General features: G+C 42.3%; 2 protein-coding genes across 5 annotated transcripts in view; one reads left to right on the top strand and one right to left on the bottom strand.

Annotated features, from left to right (window-relative positions):
• The window catches only part of sulf1 (sulfatase 1), an 82,935-nt gene extending 71,143 nt beyond the window's left edge, over positions 1–11,792 (top strand). For 2 of the 4 annotated variants that reach the window (XM_008396343.2, XM_008396344.2), the window contains exons 13-20: positions 948–1,194; positions 1,273–1,369; positions 1,455–1,546; positions 1,708–1,779; positions 2,505–2,677; positions 2,776–2,918; positions 4,606–4,729; positions 8,815–11,792. In XM_008396343.2, coding sequence (XP_008394565.1) covers positions 948–1,194; positions 1,273–1,369; positions 1,455–1,546; positions 1,708–1,779; positions 2,505–2,677; positions 2,776–2,918; positions 4,606–4,729; positions 8,815–9,725 — 1,859 coding nt within the window. In that variant the 3' untranslated portion in view covers positions 9,726–11,792. Of the gene's footprint in view, positions 1–947; positions 1,195–1,272; positions 1,370–1,454; positions 1,547–1,707; positions 1,780–2,504; positions 2,678–2,775; positions 2,919–4,605; positions 4,730–5,950; positions 5,985–7,629; positions 7,681–8,814 lie in introns of all 4 variants that reach the window. The other 2 variants (XM_008396346.2, XM_008396347.2) reach the window with 2 other exon arrangements.
• A 1,164-nt stretch (positions 11,793–12,956) lies between these two features.
• slco5a1 (solute carrier organic anion transporter family member 5A1) overlaps positions 12,957–16,783 on the bottom strand; it is a 36,964-nt gene continuing 33,137 nt past the window's right edge. Inside the window, exons 7-10 of the mRNA XM_008396342.2 lie at positions 16,535–16,694; positions 16,137–16,378; positions 15,998–16,062; positions 12,957–14,461 (exon numbers count right to left, since the gene is read on the bottom strand). Of these exons, the coding sequence (XP_008394564.1) occupies positions 14,001–14,461; positions 15,998–16,062; positions 16,137–16,378; positions 16,535–16,694 (928 nt within the window). The 3' untranslated portion in view covers positions 12,957–14,000. The remainder of the gene's footprint in view (positions 14,462–15,997; positions 16,063–16,136; positions 16,379–16,534; positions 16,695–16,783) is intronic.

Here is a 16,783-nt window from a genome sequence, read left to right as displayed (position 1 = left end):
ACTTGATTTTTTTATTTTTTTGAACTGATTATTTATGCTCTTAAATGAGTCAGTGCTTGGAAGAAGCAATCATCCAATAACAGTTCTGGTTTGCGCTTTTGCAAGAGCTTTGAATTTGAGAAATATGCTGCCCTCTTGTGTTGATTGACCAAAATAAGGCTACCAAATAAATCTGTCGTTATTTTTCCAACTGGTCACTGATTATTTTAATCCATCTCTGCCCCCTGGCACACTTGGTTCTCGGTGTCAGCATGTGTTTTATGACACTATGTGTGCAGGCCTCTGCATTATCGTTTCCATCCTCATTATAAAACAATGACTTATCAAGCAGAATTTGAGAAATATGTTTCGTCTCTTTGACCAGTTCCAACTAAAAATCTAACGAGTCAGGCCTAATTTGGATTATTGTTCCTCCAACTATAGACACGGATCACACATTTTTAGAAAAAAAATTTCTAATATCCATGGAAAAGGAGAATTTCTGTTCTTCATTTAGGATGTTGTATACTTTAAATTAAAGTACAGAAGCTGATGGAAAAACTGAAGCTCACATACACACGATATATCATGTTTTCACATACAGAATAAAAGATTTCACAGATCACAAATTGTGTTTTAAAGAATATATGTTCAGTGTATTCAGTTAAGGTTTCACTTGTTTAGGGTGTTTTTATGTTTCTAGCTAGATTACTCCATATTTGCTTAAAGGTGTCAAAATGATCTTTTCTCCATGGAAAGAGAATAAAGTAAATAATCTTCCAACAGCTTCCTGCAATGTGTTGCACTTTTAAAGCGGCACTGAGATGGTTCCAAACGATTAATACCAGGAAAATCTGGGCTTTTTATAAGCAACAAACAGAAACGACTCTGCTTTTGCAAATTTTTACTGTGAACTCGGTTCTCCAAAACAACAACTGCGCGACTCTTAATTTCTTGGCGGCTTTCAGGTTATCGCCCTCGTTTTGTACACACCCGGCCTGCTCGATCGCTGTCTGTGGAATTTGAGGGCCAGATCTACGACATCGACCTGCAAGCAGATGACCAGTCCGGCATCCGCCGCCGCAGCATCTCAAAGCGACACTACGCCTCAGAGGACCCAGAGTACGATTTGGGGTCTGATGACGGGTCGGAGGAAATGCTGGCGGATGATACCAACGCGGTGGGATACCTGAACTCTGTGAAAGTTACCCACAAGTAAGCCTATTACCGAGGTGTTTCACATTGACTGCTTTTTGCAGGGTGGTTTATGCATTTTCTTGGAACATTTTGTAGGTGCTACATCCTGATGAATGACAGCATTCACTGTGAGAGAGAAATCTACCAGTCTTCCAAGGCCTGGAAAGATCATAAGAGCTACGTTGATCAGGAGGTAAGCTGTCTGATTGCATGTTGTTGTTTTTTTTTACTTAAATGACAACTTAAAACTCCCGGCTACATATTTTCTTACATTTCAGATTGAAGCCCTTCAAGACAAAATTAAAAACCTTCGAGAAGTCAGAGGCCATCTGAAAAGGACGCGACCAGACGATTGTGACTGTGGAAAGAGGTTTGTCGTTTATGTTTCAGCTTTAAACTAATTCTTCATCTAACTTTATTACTGGAGCAAGTCTTCAGTTGTTGATGGTTTCATGTAGTTGTCATGTTTCTTACCATTTGATTGCTCTTTTTCCTCCCATCGTTGCTCTTTTCCTCTGCTTGTAAATCCAGCTATTTTAACAAAGGCCTCAGAAACAAGGGAGAGAGACTGAAGGGCAGGAATGATCAGCTCCATCCATTCAAGTGAGTTTCTGTTATTGTTTTTGTGATTATTAAAGAAACAGAAACAAACTTGCTTAACCAGGCCGTAGATCACTTCATCCAGTGTGTGTTCGTGTTTGTTGCCCTTTGAGGGACTCTCCAGTTTCTGAACCATCATACCATCCATTAAGTTGTTTAAATGTTTGGTTCCTGAATTGAGTTTAAATGACAAAGCACATGTTTTGCTGCGGATTGCTTTGTGCTTGCGTGCTTGTGTGCTTGTGTGCTTGCGTGCGTGCGTGCGTGCGTGCGTGCGTGCGTGCGTGCGTGCGTGCGTGCGTGCGTGCGTGTGTGTGTGTGTCTGGAAGTGATTGAGTTGCATAGAAGAATCAAATGATTCAACAGAGGAGAAATCAGAACGTCCATCAAACGCAGTGATCAACTTCCACCGTGAAGCTCTGGGATTGTGATTATGCCGATATAAAGCAGCTGTTTCCAGCAGTGTCTGTCTGTTTTTTGGGAGGGAGGGAGGACAGGAAGACTGTGGATAGGATGTCATCCTGGGCAGAACTGGTCAAACTGAGAGCCTTAGCCATAAGCGTAAACAGGCTGTCCTACCCCAGCACGGTGTGGTGCCTTCTGGAAGTCCCCTCTGCGTCTCCCATCGCTGTGGTTACTGGCACCAGAAAGGGTCGGCGCTAAAGTCACGATTGCGTCACGGTTAAAAAATAAAAAATAAAAAATTGTGTCTCGTTGCTATTCGACAGGGAGACCACACACGACATCGAAGGGAAGACCCAGCTGTATAATGAGATCCGGCGCAGGAAGAAGGAGAGGAAGGAGAAGAAGCGCCAGAGGAAGGGAGACGACTGCAGTCTGCCAGGCCTCACTTGCTTTACACATAACAACGACCACTGGCAGACCGCTCCCTTCTGGACATGTATGTGTACAAAACCACACGTATGACTGTTTAACTCGTTCCACACCTGGCCTTTTGCGTGCTCTGGTATTTATACGACGCTGTCGATTGCCTTGCAGTGGGTGCCTTCTGTGCTTGCACCAGCTCCAACAACAACACCTACTGGTGCCTGAGAACCATCAACGAGACCCACAACACGCTCTTCTGTGAGTTTTCCACCGGCTTCCTGGAATACTTTGATCTCAACAGTGACCCGTACCAGGTGCGTGAAGATCATCGTTCTGTGTTGCCGTTGTGACTCCAAAAGAATTTTAAAATAGTATTGCACAATTGCTGTCTTGTTTTAACCTTTGGATTCTTGGCTAGATCTACCAAAAAAAACGTCTGTTTGATGTTTGAAACGGTTTCACAGTCCATCATGTTGAGAAGCAGTTAGCTTTTTTTTTTTTTTTTTTTTTCGTTCTGTACATGTGAGCATGCCTTTTTGTGCCAGGTAACCTATTGAAGATATTCCTGGCTTTTTGAAGCGGTTAAACACAGAGACTAAGCAGGTTGATGACAAAGTTTATTTACTTCTCATTAGGACTGATAATTAGAAATAGTCAAGAGCTCAAGTATTATCACACTAATGTTTTTGATGATCAAAAACGGAAGCAAAAACACTGAATTGCCAAAATCACGTGGCAAGAAAAATTTCAACGTGGAAGTGGCTATTCAGAATCTTAACTCAATCGTCTGATTAAAAGTCTGACCATATCAAGATTGTGGTGTTAGGAGTTGAACAATAATGAACTCCAAGTTTATCCAGTTGTGAGCCATCAGCTGAACCACAAGACATAAAACTGATACGATGTGCATGACACCCGTAATAAGTTTTTGTCGCCTCTTTTTCTGTACCATCTTTGCAGGTTTCTGTCTTTCCTGACACGGTCATATTGTTTTGGCATGAGGGATGTCCTGCCAAAGCTTTAGCAGTTGTCATTTGGTTGCAGTTATCATTTCTTGCCCAGGCCTTTGGGTGGCTTCCTACATTTGATCCAAAAAAAAAAAAAGTTATGTAAAATCATTAAGTCTGTTTGAGCATGTCAGAGGTATAAGATAGAAAACAGAAACTTGTCAGGATCCTCACGCAGCAGCTGACAAAAATGACAAGCATTACAGAGGAGGAAGAAAAAAAAAATTGCAACCAGATCTCGACACGATGTTCAAGCTTGTTTTAGATTTGATCAGGCTTCTCTTCTTGCTTCTTTTTTTTTTTTTTTTTTTTTTTTTTTTTTTTTTTTTTTTACTGATTCCATCAGAAATTTGCTCAGAGCATCTGCCTGCAGCTAGTGATAACATCAGGTGATGTTAGGAATCTGGAGGGGAAAAAAAGTGCCTGATTTCATAACACAGCCAGTCAGAATGTAAAACTATTTTTTTTAAAGCACTACTTTAAGTTTGGGGAGATAATAGAATAAAAACAAATAAAATCAGTCAACAAAATATCCCTGGTTGGAAGCAGCTGCTTTTTCTTAAATTGTTTCACATGTAACATCTCAAGAAGAAGGAAAGAGAAGTTATAAGCAATGATGAATTGGCTCATTTCAAAAGCCTTCCAACCTTTAAGATGATACAGGTTGGTAGGTTGAAGAGCCCTGTGTAAACAGTTTTTGGTCTCAACACCTCAAGATCCTAGGAACATTCTCTACAGGTTAAGAAGATTATTGTAGTTTAATCTGAAATCACAGTGAAGACTTTTTCAAAAGTTGTAGCCAAAAGACTCGATATTATTATTCTGAAGCTCTATTCACCAGGTCCTTACTGTTTTTAACATTTCAAAGCAATTAAGTTTTGAGAATTTATGACTTGTCATTTTCTACCAAGTTCCAGGAGAGAGAAAAAAAAAGCACACATGGGACAAGCAGACAAAATGTAAATGTCTTTGCATGTTTAAACTGTATTCGCAGCTGACAAACGCAGTTTACGCTGTGGATCGGGACGTCCTGAACTCGCTCCACGCGCAGCTCATGGAGATGAGGAGCTGTCAAGGGTACAAGCAGTGTAATCCTCGGCCTAAAGGCTCCGATACGGGTAAGAACGCTGCTGTCTGTTTGGTCCGTGTCGTATTGTCATTGGGCGAATACGGACTTTTGAATAAGGGGTTAATAGTGGTAGCTGTTACCTCACCAGTAATGACGGATATGATTCACATTGAGATTTAGTTTGGCAGTTGTTATGCAATGCTGCATTTGTTGATGGTTGTTTTTAGAGGGTTCCCTCTTGTGTTGTGGATCTGGTTTTAGTTTGGACGCTGTGTGTGTTTGCACATCCACGCATGCTGCATGTGTTTGAAAATAATCGACTCCATATCAAGTGGTAAAATTGCAAGTGAAGGTTTTTTTTTTTTTTTTTTTTTTTTTAAGAGATTTGTGTTTTAATATTTAAGTCACTGTAACACACATACACTCTTGACTTCTCTTTCAGCTCTGGATCTTTCTGGTTTTTCTGTTTTGTTTTTTCCTTGAGGACACGAAGTTGTAGCCTGTCAATAGTCTAAAGCTGCGTTCCAGTTGTCCATTCTGGCTGTCTTCTTCCTTTCCTGACTCTCGGAGTGTATAAGAAAACTGTCATTGGCGTAACTGGCAGCTTAGTGGTGGAGGCGGTTACTACGTAATGTCACAATGACGTAAACCTGCAGCGTTTGCGTGTGGCACGAGCTGCCTGCCATGTTTATGACCCGAGGGTAAAACCTTCTCATCTGTAATTAGCAGCTGCAAAATGAAGTCACGGAGCAGCCAAGCTGTGCTCCAAAAAACTCATTTCACTCCTGGCATGCCGGACTCGTGAAAAGCATGACTACACGTGTCGCAAAACAGCTTTGGGGGCTCTTGCTTCAACTGGCTGCCGTTCCTAGAATCAAACGCCTCTTCTGTTTACCAGGAAAATGACTGGTAAAGTAACTATTCTTTACCATTTTTTGCTTGTGAAATACGCGATTAAAACTTAATGGCGAGAGTAAATGAATGCAGAAATCTCACACCTGCGTACTTTATCTAAAAGGAGAAGAAAGCCGTTTCATTCTCCGCCCGTCAAATCCAGTTTGTCCTAAATCAATTTCTGTCTTCCTTCCATGTTTTCCTGCTTTCATATCCAATTCTCTTTCTCTCCTTAGTTCTCCAGTGTTTGCGTTTCTCTATAGCGTTTAGCAGCGGTGCATGAGGAAAAGCCTCAGTGTGACTGATTTGTTTCCCTCCTACGTCCCTTTTGAATCGAGGCATTAACAATTGATTACTGTTATTTTTTTCCAATCAGGAGGTAAAGATGGAGGAAGCTATGAGCCACACAGGTACCCGACAAGTTTTGTTCCTCTTCAGCAGCTTTTTTTTTTTTTTCTTTTTTTTTTCTCCCCCCTCCCCCTTTAACACCTGCATGGGTCGAATTTGCCTCATTCCCACTAATACATCCATCCATGGGGTGCTGATGTTTCATCCGTGGCTGCATGCTGGGAACATGCTAACAAATCTCAACAGAACGTAATTTTTTTTTTTTTGTCCTTCCTCTGCACACAGACTTTCTTCACTTTCATTTGCTGCATTTAAGTGGAGCCACTTGGAAACTTGCAAGATCATCTCTGCCCCGTACTTTTTACACATTTCCTTCCATGTGTAAAATATAGAGTTTTTTCCACAGTATAGCATGGCCATATGAAAATAAAAATCCAAAGCTGTAGAGTGCATGTCACTAAGTCATCCAGTCACTAAGTCATCCAGTCACACGTCGTTACATTAGGAGGGAGGAACAGGTTGACGCTTTGGGGTGATTAATGCAACTTTTCTCTCTGTGCCTCACACAAAGAGGACGGACTTTTCGCCACCAGGAAATCCATCCAGTGTTGCACCCAAAGTGTGAAACTATTCCTCTGACCTCTCGCATTTCATGTAATGCCACCCATAGCCACATAAGCAAAACATCATCCCATCCTTTGCAGGTGTAAAATCTGGAGATGCACTGAGAAATGTTTGACAGTTTTCGATTTGATTTCCCAGACGGTCTGAAGCTCCAACATTCAGTCGACTTCCAAGCACCGAATGGACCCCACGTAGACTTTACTGAGTCGCGTTCAGAAGACTCTTCTGTCATGGTCACAGGTGTCTGCAGCTTGGACTGCTTTTACAAAATAAATCACTCTTGGAAGCCTGGTGAATTCTAGCCTGGTACCGAAATTGGATGCCACCTGTGCGATAAGTGGGAGGTCATGGGAATAGTAGCAGATGAAAGAACAAGGCCATGTGACCTTGATGGTCTCTCATGAAATTGAGACCTTGGGTCTTAATGAGACAACCTGTATAAATAAAAGTTAAGAAAAAAAGAAAAAACGACAACATCAACGAATGCTGCGGCGCAGAGGTAGTCAACATTCGGCAAGGTGAATTAGCTGCAAACTTCAGACCAACTAGACTAGAACAGTTGATGGAGACCTTCTTGGAAACAAAAGTCTCTTAATGCTTTAACATATCAAGACATTTTGTTCTGGGAACAGTGGAAACGGCACTTTCCATGTTTCAACTTGATGTCGCATCAAGGTCCAATGAGGACATGGACGAAACGGTGGAATGGCTGGACAGATTAAATATTATTTATAATTTTGTCAAATCTGGTTTGTAATGCCACATGTCATCCTTTGAACTTCATGGAAATTGTTGGCATGTTGGCAGCCATCTCTGGAAATCTCAGTTTTGAATGTTGCTCTTATTTTAAACTTTAAGAGAAATCCGATTTGGCAAAATAAATTAAAAAAAAAAAAATCATGACTATCAGCGTGGCGAAAGCTTTATAAAACAGGAGCCGGGAAATCGGACATCAATTTCCGCTCAGTGCATCTCCAGTAACGTCACAACCAAACCAGCAGTTATTCATGTTCACTCAGCCATATGCCAGATGTAGAATTGAAACTTTCTTGCATTGTGACCCCTCTGACACCTGCTTACCAGGCGACAGCAGCATCGAAAGTGGTCAAAGAGGAGGCAGAGCCTTTCCTTTCCGTGAGTCCCTCAGTTTATGTCCAGCCATCTCGTCCTGCACTACACGGGAAAGCCACTTACGCAGAGATGCCAATCCTAAGGGGCGCTGATCCTGATTTTCCTTTTTCCACATCTCTATTTGCAGCTCTTGTGTGCTTTTGCAGCAAATTTCTTTTCTTATTTTTTCCTTCCTGGCTTTGTATTTTTACTTTGTCTCCTTTTTTTNGGGGGGGGAGCACGCCATTCAGCAGCTTATTTTCCTGTTTTCTTTTTTCATGGGTTATTTTATTCCAGGTATCTTTGCTTTGTGTCTTACTTTAATGCAGGCCTGTCTTTAATTATGCCAGAATATTCAGTGCCTTGCAAAAGGTTATTCATGCCTCTCGGACTTTTTCACTTTCTGTCATTTTACAACCTCAAACTTCAATGTGTTTTATTGGGATTTTATGTGGCAGACTTGAACAAAGAAGCACATATGCAGGAGAAGAAAGTAGATGAAATGTTTTTGGGGGCCAGGGTTGCTAGTTTTTTCAAACAAAAAACAAACGTGATGTGTATTTGAGTAAGTATGTACTCTGATGGGGCCATTTTAACTCGTGATTATGTTTTGATCTAAAACCTCCACTGTATCTCTGATTTGTACTTTATGTTTAGGGTTTTCCTACCACAGGGGCTCTAAAGGGTTTTTATTTGTAATAACTATTTCCTTCCATGTCACAAATGTGCTGTGTGATCTGCTACATCAAATCCCCCCAAAAAATACATTTTTCCATTTTTTTTTTTTTTGGTTGTAGCATGAAAAACTGAATGAGTTGGAGGTGTGTATTTTTCATGAAGCACTGTATTTACTGTGGGCCTTTAGAGTCTTAGTCTGTGATGAATGATTAAATGTCTCTTTGGATTCCCTAAAAGAGCAGAATGCTTTCCTCGTTTGTGGCTTGAGCTCAGTGTGTGTGGCGTCTTGATCCTGTGCTGCTTTGAAGGGAGCTTGTTGCTTTGGTGCCACAAACCCTCTGCCTCTGCTGCTGTAGTCGGAACCAGAAGCCCGGCATGACTGCATGCATGCTGTCTGAATTGAACTCGAAGCGTCGCGTCTCATTTCTACTCCCGACCCCTGAAAATCTTCCTTTTTCTTTTTTTTTTTTGTTTCGGCAGCACACAGCCAGTATGGGAAGGACGACAGGGTTAAGCTGCCCAACTTGACAGACGAGGAGGTGAACTGGCAGGAACTGGAGGATTTGTATAGCATAAACGAAAGCCTGTATGAATGTAGGCCTGACTACAGACCCAGCCCGGACAACTGGGCCAATTTCCAGAAGGATGTTGATAAAATGTTTGCACTGCGACATGTTTTAAACCCATTCAACCGAACTCAAAAGCTCGACGACTCCACCCTGCCAGAGCTGGGCTCTGGGGCCGGGGGTGGAGGCCTCGAGGAGGCCAGCGGAGACGAGCCGGCCTCCGCCAGCGACGTCTGGCCGGCCTTGGCTTCGGAGACTCGACTCGCCACCCCCGGTCCCAGCAGAAAGCCACCAGCACCTTCAAAGCCAGAACAGAAACTGGAATCTGTCGTAAACGACCTCCCCGATAGCCTTGAGAACGGACTCGAGGAGTCCGTGTCGTCGCCGTCGAGTCCGCGCAGAGCCGAGGTCACCCCGAGCGACGTGCGGGCGCGGCAGCTGGAGGAGCTGGAGGACGAAACGTTGAGCGGGAACGGACCGACCGAGATGGAGGCTCGACACGACGGCCTCATGCGCACGCACAACAGCCTGCGCGCCCAGTCGGACCCCGACCAGCAGGTCCTGGGCTCCAGCCTGGACCCTGAAGACGAGGAGGACATTTTCCAGGCTCAAGGCTATCTCCCACTCTCCCCGCAGACTCTGAGGCCAAAAGTGCAGAGCACCACCACCACCACAAAAAGCCCAGCCATCACCTCCCCCACACAGACTAGCAGCACTCAGACTGTCGGGGTGGTCCTAAAAGCCCCACCCCAGGCCCTGCTGCCCCCGAACTTGGACTACGAGGGAAGCGGCTTGGTGACTGAGCCCTCCGCGAAGACCCTCTGAGGCAGATGGGTGGCCCAGTAAACCTGCCGGAGATCCGCTACAGACACTAGTTAGAAGATGATCTGTGCAGGACGAACGGTCAATTTAGATTTATACGACGAGTCATAAAGTTATTTTTTTACTGGTGCCAACATTTATTTGGTAACGGTGTTACTGATAAATGCGTGTATAAAAAAAAAAGAAAAAAAGTATATATATATAAATATATAAAAGCCTTAATGCAGCCAAACTGCAGTTGCTATTAAAGATGATCATTTCCATAAAGAGGCTGAATATTGTTTATGAATATTTAATGTTCTACAGAGACAGTGGGTGGTGAAATCATCTCAGCAGCTGAATAGGTGATTACAGAGTCACTCTGCGGTCTTCTGCCCAATCACAGGACCCTCTGAGAACTTCACCGCATCAACGCACAAACTTGTTTCCATTACGACCTCAGAGCTCATAAATTACAACAAAATTGGACAACAACAAAACAAAAGGCGCGAGTGTGGATTTGCTGTTAGCATTTTGCCTTCAATGTGTCAGTAATTTTAGATCAGACAATCATGAAAGCGTTTACTTTAGACTGCTGTCGTGTAGCGCCGGTTAATCAGCCGCAGTCATATTTTCAGACAAAAACAGCAAAGCGCCGCCGATTCTGATGATGTCACTAAATAATTACTGCTGTGGAGGATGACGAAGGTCTCCGATCAGCCAGAGTTATAACACTCACCACATTTAAAGGCACTCCTGGGTGAAGGGTTTAAAAAAAAAAAGAAAAAAAAAAGAAAACTTTAAAATATACTATTCAATTGCAATAGCTTATCGAACATTAGAAAATCAAACATTTAACTGTAGTATCTTTTAAATTAAACACCCAGGATGATCCACTTTTTGTGTTATATTTAAAATGCCACAGATTTTCACGCATCGCTCTAACTAGGGTAACCAGGACCTTTTAGGAGAAACAAGCACAGCCTAGGACCTGTGATGCTGTGGGTTTGAGTGGCCGTGCAGGGCTCTTCCACATGTTTTTCCTCCATGTGCAAATGACAAACCTCGATGGCTTGTTGTTGAAAAGATCTATCATGGTCTCATCTGAGCAAATCGCACAGCGCCAGTTGTTGAAATCATAGTTGCACTTAGGAAAATATACGTCTGTTTGTAATGATCATTCAGAAAATGTTTCTTCCTGGTACGCTTCTTAAAAAAGGGATCTAAAAAATGGCTCTCGTGGTTGTTATGAAGGAACCTACGAGATCAAGTTTGTTATGGTTTTCCTCGTGAGCTTGTGACCATCTCGTTTCACCAAGACTTCCTTGTCACTTTTCTATTTTTGTTTTTTGTTTTAGAGATTTCAAAATTGTAGCTGAGAAGTTGCTCTTTTTTTCTAGCAATTGCCTGACTTGCAATTCTTTTCTATTTGGAATATTTTCTTTCTTAATTTGTGTCTTATTGAAATGGTTGTCGTGCCATATGTGTAAATAAAAATAAAAAGTCTCACATTTTGTAGAATTTCATTACTTTAAATTTTTGGACTCAAATTAAAGGTTGGAGTTTTCTACTTTTTTTTCTATGTAAAATTATGCAACTGCAATAAAAAAGACCCTTTTAAGCATTTTTACCAGGGATGATGCATGTCGAGGCGGCTTTACGTGTGCAAATGGGAACATTTAAACTATTTTTTCAAAAAACTGAGCTCTTTTTATATGACAGTTTATTTTGATCTAAAGCAACCAGTTGAATAATGTCCGGGATGTATTTAGCTTTAATCTTATTCCACTAAAAGTCTCATTCTGCCTTCTTTCCTTCTTGACGACCAACTGTGGTTTCAGGAAAGCCACGACGCTGTCGATGAAATAAACTGTTTTAACTTGAAGCTCTGCCTCCTCATTTGTCTATGAACTGCATGTTGTAATAACTCCAAACTGATGTTTTCATTTTCAGGTTTAATGACTATAATCAAGTATTGAAGGCATTTGTAAACCAAGCGTTCACAAACATCAATTATACTTCTGCTGCTAAGGAGCCCAAGAGCAACTTTCAGAATACAGCTTCAGGTTTTTGTCCAGGAAAAAAAAAAAACTTGCGGTCCAAATGCTGAAGAGGGGGACGATGCATTAAAGCCAAACTCCGGTGTCGGCGTGAAGCCCTGTTGTGCAGCAGGTAGTCCAGAAGTTTGTACAGAGAGCAGCACACTGAAGTTGAAGGTGGTCTGTGGATGTCAGACAACGGTGCAAACATTGTGTCGCCATCGCTGCAGGATGTTCTGCTCTTCTTCTTTGCTGAAATCTGGTGAAATCTGTTTCTGCTGCACAATCAGATCTTACTTTACCCTGGGAGAAAAAATTTAAACGAGGTCAAATTTGGATGAGGAGAGAAGAGTAGAAAATTTCTCCTGACAGAGCTGGGACTGACGGATATAAAACTGAGCCAATAGTGATGACTCTTTATTTGGATAATACTCTTCAGTGATTTTTTTTTTTAATACCGTTTAGTTTTTTTTGGCTTCGTCTAACTTTGAAGTACAATGTCATGAATCAGTCCATTGATACATTTCTAGCTATAAATGAGCTCTATAATAGGTATTGTTCGTTTTCATTATTTACACAATGACCATGTATGGATACCTTCAAAACAATTGATCCACAATAATACAAACGTCAGTCTTCAACCAGATAATTTGCGTCAGACAAATTCTCAATGTGTTTCAGAGAACAAAACATAATTAGAAAAATTATGTAAAATTTTGTTTAAAGCAAAATTAAGTCTGGCTTTCCGAGTAATTTACTGTTTGGATCGACTGGATAGACTCAAAAATAGAATCACTGCTGCCTCTGTTTTTTTTCTTTTCTTCTAGCTTTAAGGACAAATAAAATAGTTAAATGGATCATGAACTGAGTTTTAAAGTTATTTCTATTGCTTTTTACTGTTATGTAGACTATTTACTTTTATGGTTTTTGGAGGCAGTGGGTTGAGCTGTTTTTATTTTGTTATCAGAGTAAAGGGGTGTGAAAATATATGTAAAAAAATGAAAATCTATTTTCCTTCCACTTCGCAATTATGTATTCCTTTGTGTTGCTCGATTAAATGAAGCTCAACAAAGTTTGTATTTATAACCCTATAATGTTGCGTAGCTAGAAGGAAACTAGCAGAACTAGACTAATGTTAAAAAAAAATACTTTTACTGCAAAATATAAAACTGATCACCTAGTAGTCTTCAAATAAAACTTTAGTAAAACTGGACAGTTCACTTTAGAGAATTTTTTAATTTAACTTTTCGCAACCATGATTTCTCAAACACACAGAAGATTTGAAACCGTCGACATTCACAGGCTTCTCACAAAAAATGGTTTTGTCCACTAGATGGCACCAAACAACAGAAGGTTGACTCCCTCTCTGGATAGTTTGGGTCATGCTCTGCTGCAATAAATCTTTAAAAGTCTAGACAGCTAAATAACAACTATGTACATCTGATGGCCGCTGGAATGGAGGAGCTTTTATAAATACAAGGCCAAATATGATACCACTTTTTCCAAACCTGCATTCACATATTTAGGATTTACAGTAGCTTCAGCACATTGTGAGAAATCTATTGTGTAGTTTAGTTTTTTTTTTTTTGCTTGGATAGTATAATTTAGTGATGTGCTATTGGTGCTTATCTGCTTTAAGCTACATGGTTAAGTTGGTGAAGGCGATCTTGGATTCTGCTGAGGCTAACATTAACCCTGACAGCCAGACCTGCGTACTGGACTGGCCGCGACGGCCTGAGAGGCACTGTTAAGAGAAAACGACACTGAAATAAATCTGAGAAACTTGTGAACAAAAATACAAAATCTAATTCTGTCATATCTGAAGATGTGTGAGCCACCGTGACAAGACGGAGGCTCACATCTAGAAGAAACAATTAGTTAAAAATTTGTTTAAAAAAAAACAAAAAAAACATATGGTGTGTGGTGAAGGATTGAGAGGAATGGAGCATTATGTCGATTTTTGCATAGTACAGAGTGTCTGTTGTGCTTTAGACGCAGTGTTGATGACTCTTCTGCCATACAGAGGTTATAATGCCCTGTCTGTTAACAGTAGCACCAGTTTAATGTTCTTACATCGTCTATCCAGAGCGGCTGCAGCTGATGATTTGCCCAGTTTCTCCCATGAATTGATGACCAGCCCTTTAGGTACGGTGGGCGCACTTGTCGGTCCTGTGTAAAGCAGATGCCGTGTTGTGCAGAAACAACAAAACAGGAAGGCACGTGTCACGACGAACAGCCCCCCTTAGCCCCCCTCCATCAATCAGACGTGGGCGGAGCCTCTGTGGTGGTGGTGCGGCAGCGAGACGGGAGGAGGTATTGCTTTGAGGCCGTTGCCCGGGCAGCTCAAGCTGCTGTGGCCGCGGTCGAGCAGCATCGCCACCGGCACGTCGGGCCGGGGCGGGATGAACACGGGGCAGGAGCGCGTGCGGGCGTGGCTCTTCCGGCCGCCGGCGTGGCACACGAGCTCGCTGACCGTGCCCAGGGGAGGCAGGTGTTGGCGCCAGCGCTCGGCCTGCGCCTCCTTGTGCTTGATCGAGTACCAGGTGAGGAAGATGAAGACGAAGCCGACAAACTTGAGGCTGGCGGCCAGGCCAAAGTACACGAAGCGGAATGAGGTAACGTCGTACTCCCAGCAGGAGCCGTGGACACCGCAGTCCTGCTGCCACAGCATGCAGGTGGTGTCGATCACGGCGCCGAAGTAGATGGGCGTGGGGATGTAGGCTGAGGAAGGGGAGAGACTTGAGTTGATGAAAGTTTCATACCACAAATGAATCGAAATTTTACTTTGGTCTGATAAACATTTCTTTGGTAGGCCTTTCTTTTACAGTCCCAAATTTGTAATGTAATTACCAAGTAAGTACCTAGTGAGTTACAGTGTTTTACTATGTAATTAAAACCAATTTTAGAGAGTAATTACCTACAAATTATTGCGTAACAGCGTATAAATTGCCCAATATGTACCAACGGCTTCTGCGGTTAATTACCAAGTAAGTTTGCACTACGTTACAGGATACTACTGCATAATTATGTCTAAATTTAGAGCATAATTACATACAAATTACTGTTTAACAGTGCCTAAGTTACAAAATATTTACCAGCGGCTTATGCAGTAATAAGTACTATGTAATTAAAAACAATTTTAGATGAACATTTTTGGCAGCAAACACTCCAGGTGGGTTTGTTTTGAGGCAAAGGATGAATATTTGGAAAAGTTCCTCTTTAAAACGTCAGGTGATTTTTTAAAAATCTGGTGGATTCTGCCAATAGAACGAGTCATTATTGGTCCTACAGTTGGGAAATGATCTACATGTTGCCAAATCAACACAAATGAGGTTCATCTAACGAAATTAAGCTTTGCTGGTGGCAATCTCAGACCTAAATCCCTGCAGAAAAGCTGTGTGGTGGGCTGAAGAGGAAAAAAAAAAAAAGAAGAAGGATCCAGATTTTGCAAAGCTGAATAATTAAAGATCCCTCTCTGTACACTTCAACCTCATGAAATGTTGTAGGAAACCCTTAAAAAGGGCTATAGCAGTATGGGTGGGGACCAAAAACTGATTTTGTTCAACTTTTTTTTATACTCAAAGGCTGGATTTCTCTAAAGGTTTGTGTGAATTGACGTTGTTGTAATTAGTCACACCGCTTTAATATTTGGGTAAATAACTGACTGGCACAGCAGGTCGATGAAAAAATAAAGTCAACTACTAAAGTCAACTACTTGCATTAATAAGTTAATTATTAATAAAATGTCTTGAAAGGCTAAGGGAAAAAAAAAAAAAGCTCACAGCCACAGATTATGACTTTCAAAAGTTCAGTTTCCAAAATTATATTCCGTTCCTGCAGCTACGCAGCGTATGATCACAGAAATCAAACACCCCCCCTCCGGTCACCAGTGTTCATATCGTGCACATGACGTGGCAGCTTTCCGTTCGCATGGCGATACAAGCTGATCAGAGACATGCTGCAGCAGAACTCCCTCACCCCGAGGGCTTGTCTACATCTAACAACACAAAGGGTCACAGAGGTTTGGTATGGAGCTACATTCCTGCTCTCCAACACTGCAGGCTGTCAAGCCGGCTATATTATAAAATTATGCTGCATAATGATTTTTACTACCTCCTGCACAGGAGCTCAGTGGGTTGTTTTCAGCCTAATTATTTTAATCATTTTCCCTAAAAGATGCATTTAGGGTGCACTAATGCAAAGCAATTTTGATTTTTTCTTAAAGTTAATGTGTAACAGGAAGCATTGTGTACACACCGAGAGTCCGGAGCAAAACAAACTGCATCCCGAGAGCAAAAGGCCTTTCCTGTTCATCAACAGACCTGCAGGGAAAACAGGAGGCAGACGTGAAGACAGGAGGACGACCAGACGACCGTCGCCAGAGACGGCGTCTCACCTGAGCGTCACGATGATGGCCGACGGCTGGGCGCACGCCGTGATGAGGGTGACGATGAAGAGGAAGATGAGGAACGGGATGAGCGTGTTGCAGGTGCGGTCGCACTTCCCCGACACGGCGTACCCGTTCTCGTTCAGGTACGTCTTGACGATGACCAGCTGGAGCTGGTTGACCTGGCCGCCGGCGGACGGAGTGATGACCTGGCGGCTCTGAACGCAGCCGCAGTCCGTGTAGTTCCTTGTCTGTGGTCAGAAAACGGGATCCAGACTTTTGAAATGAGGACTAAAATATTTAGGGTTTTATAGTACTGAGTGGTACAGAACAAACATCGCTTTTTATTAGACATTATGTAAAGTCACCGGAGTCCAAAAAGGAACGTAAAGATGGGAAGGCCTCACCCCGGTGCTGTCATTGCCCACGGTGCTGCATCCAGCCAAGCAGGGGTTGAAGTAGGTGATGCCGTCAGAGCCGCAGACCGGAGCGTACTCGTGGATCCTGCAGCCGCAGTTTACATTGCAGCTGCCTGTCAGGTTCCTGTGGGTCATGGTCAGGGTCGGACTGAAAAGAGGCAAACAAGAACGACGACAAATCAAGACTGGTCAGGAGAAAACGTGGCTGGCACATTCTTAGATACAGGCTTTTATCAA

This window comes from Poecilia reticulata, linkage group LG20 (genome assembly GCF_000633615.1).
Source record: "Poecilia reticulata strain Guanapo linkage group LG20, Guppy_female_1.0+MT, whole genome shotgun sequence".
Taxonomy (NCBI): domain Eukaryota; kingdom Metazoa; phylum Chordata; class Actinopteri; order Cyprinodontiformes; family Poeciliidae; genus Poecilia; species Poecilia reticulata.
This window is presented reverse-complemented; position numbering and strand designations above follow the sequence as displayed.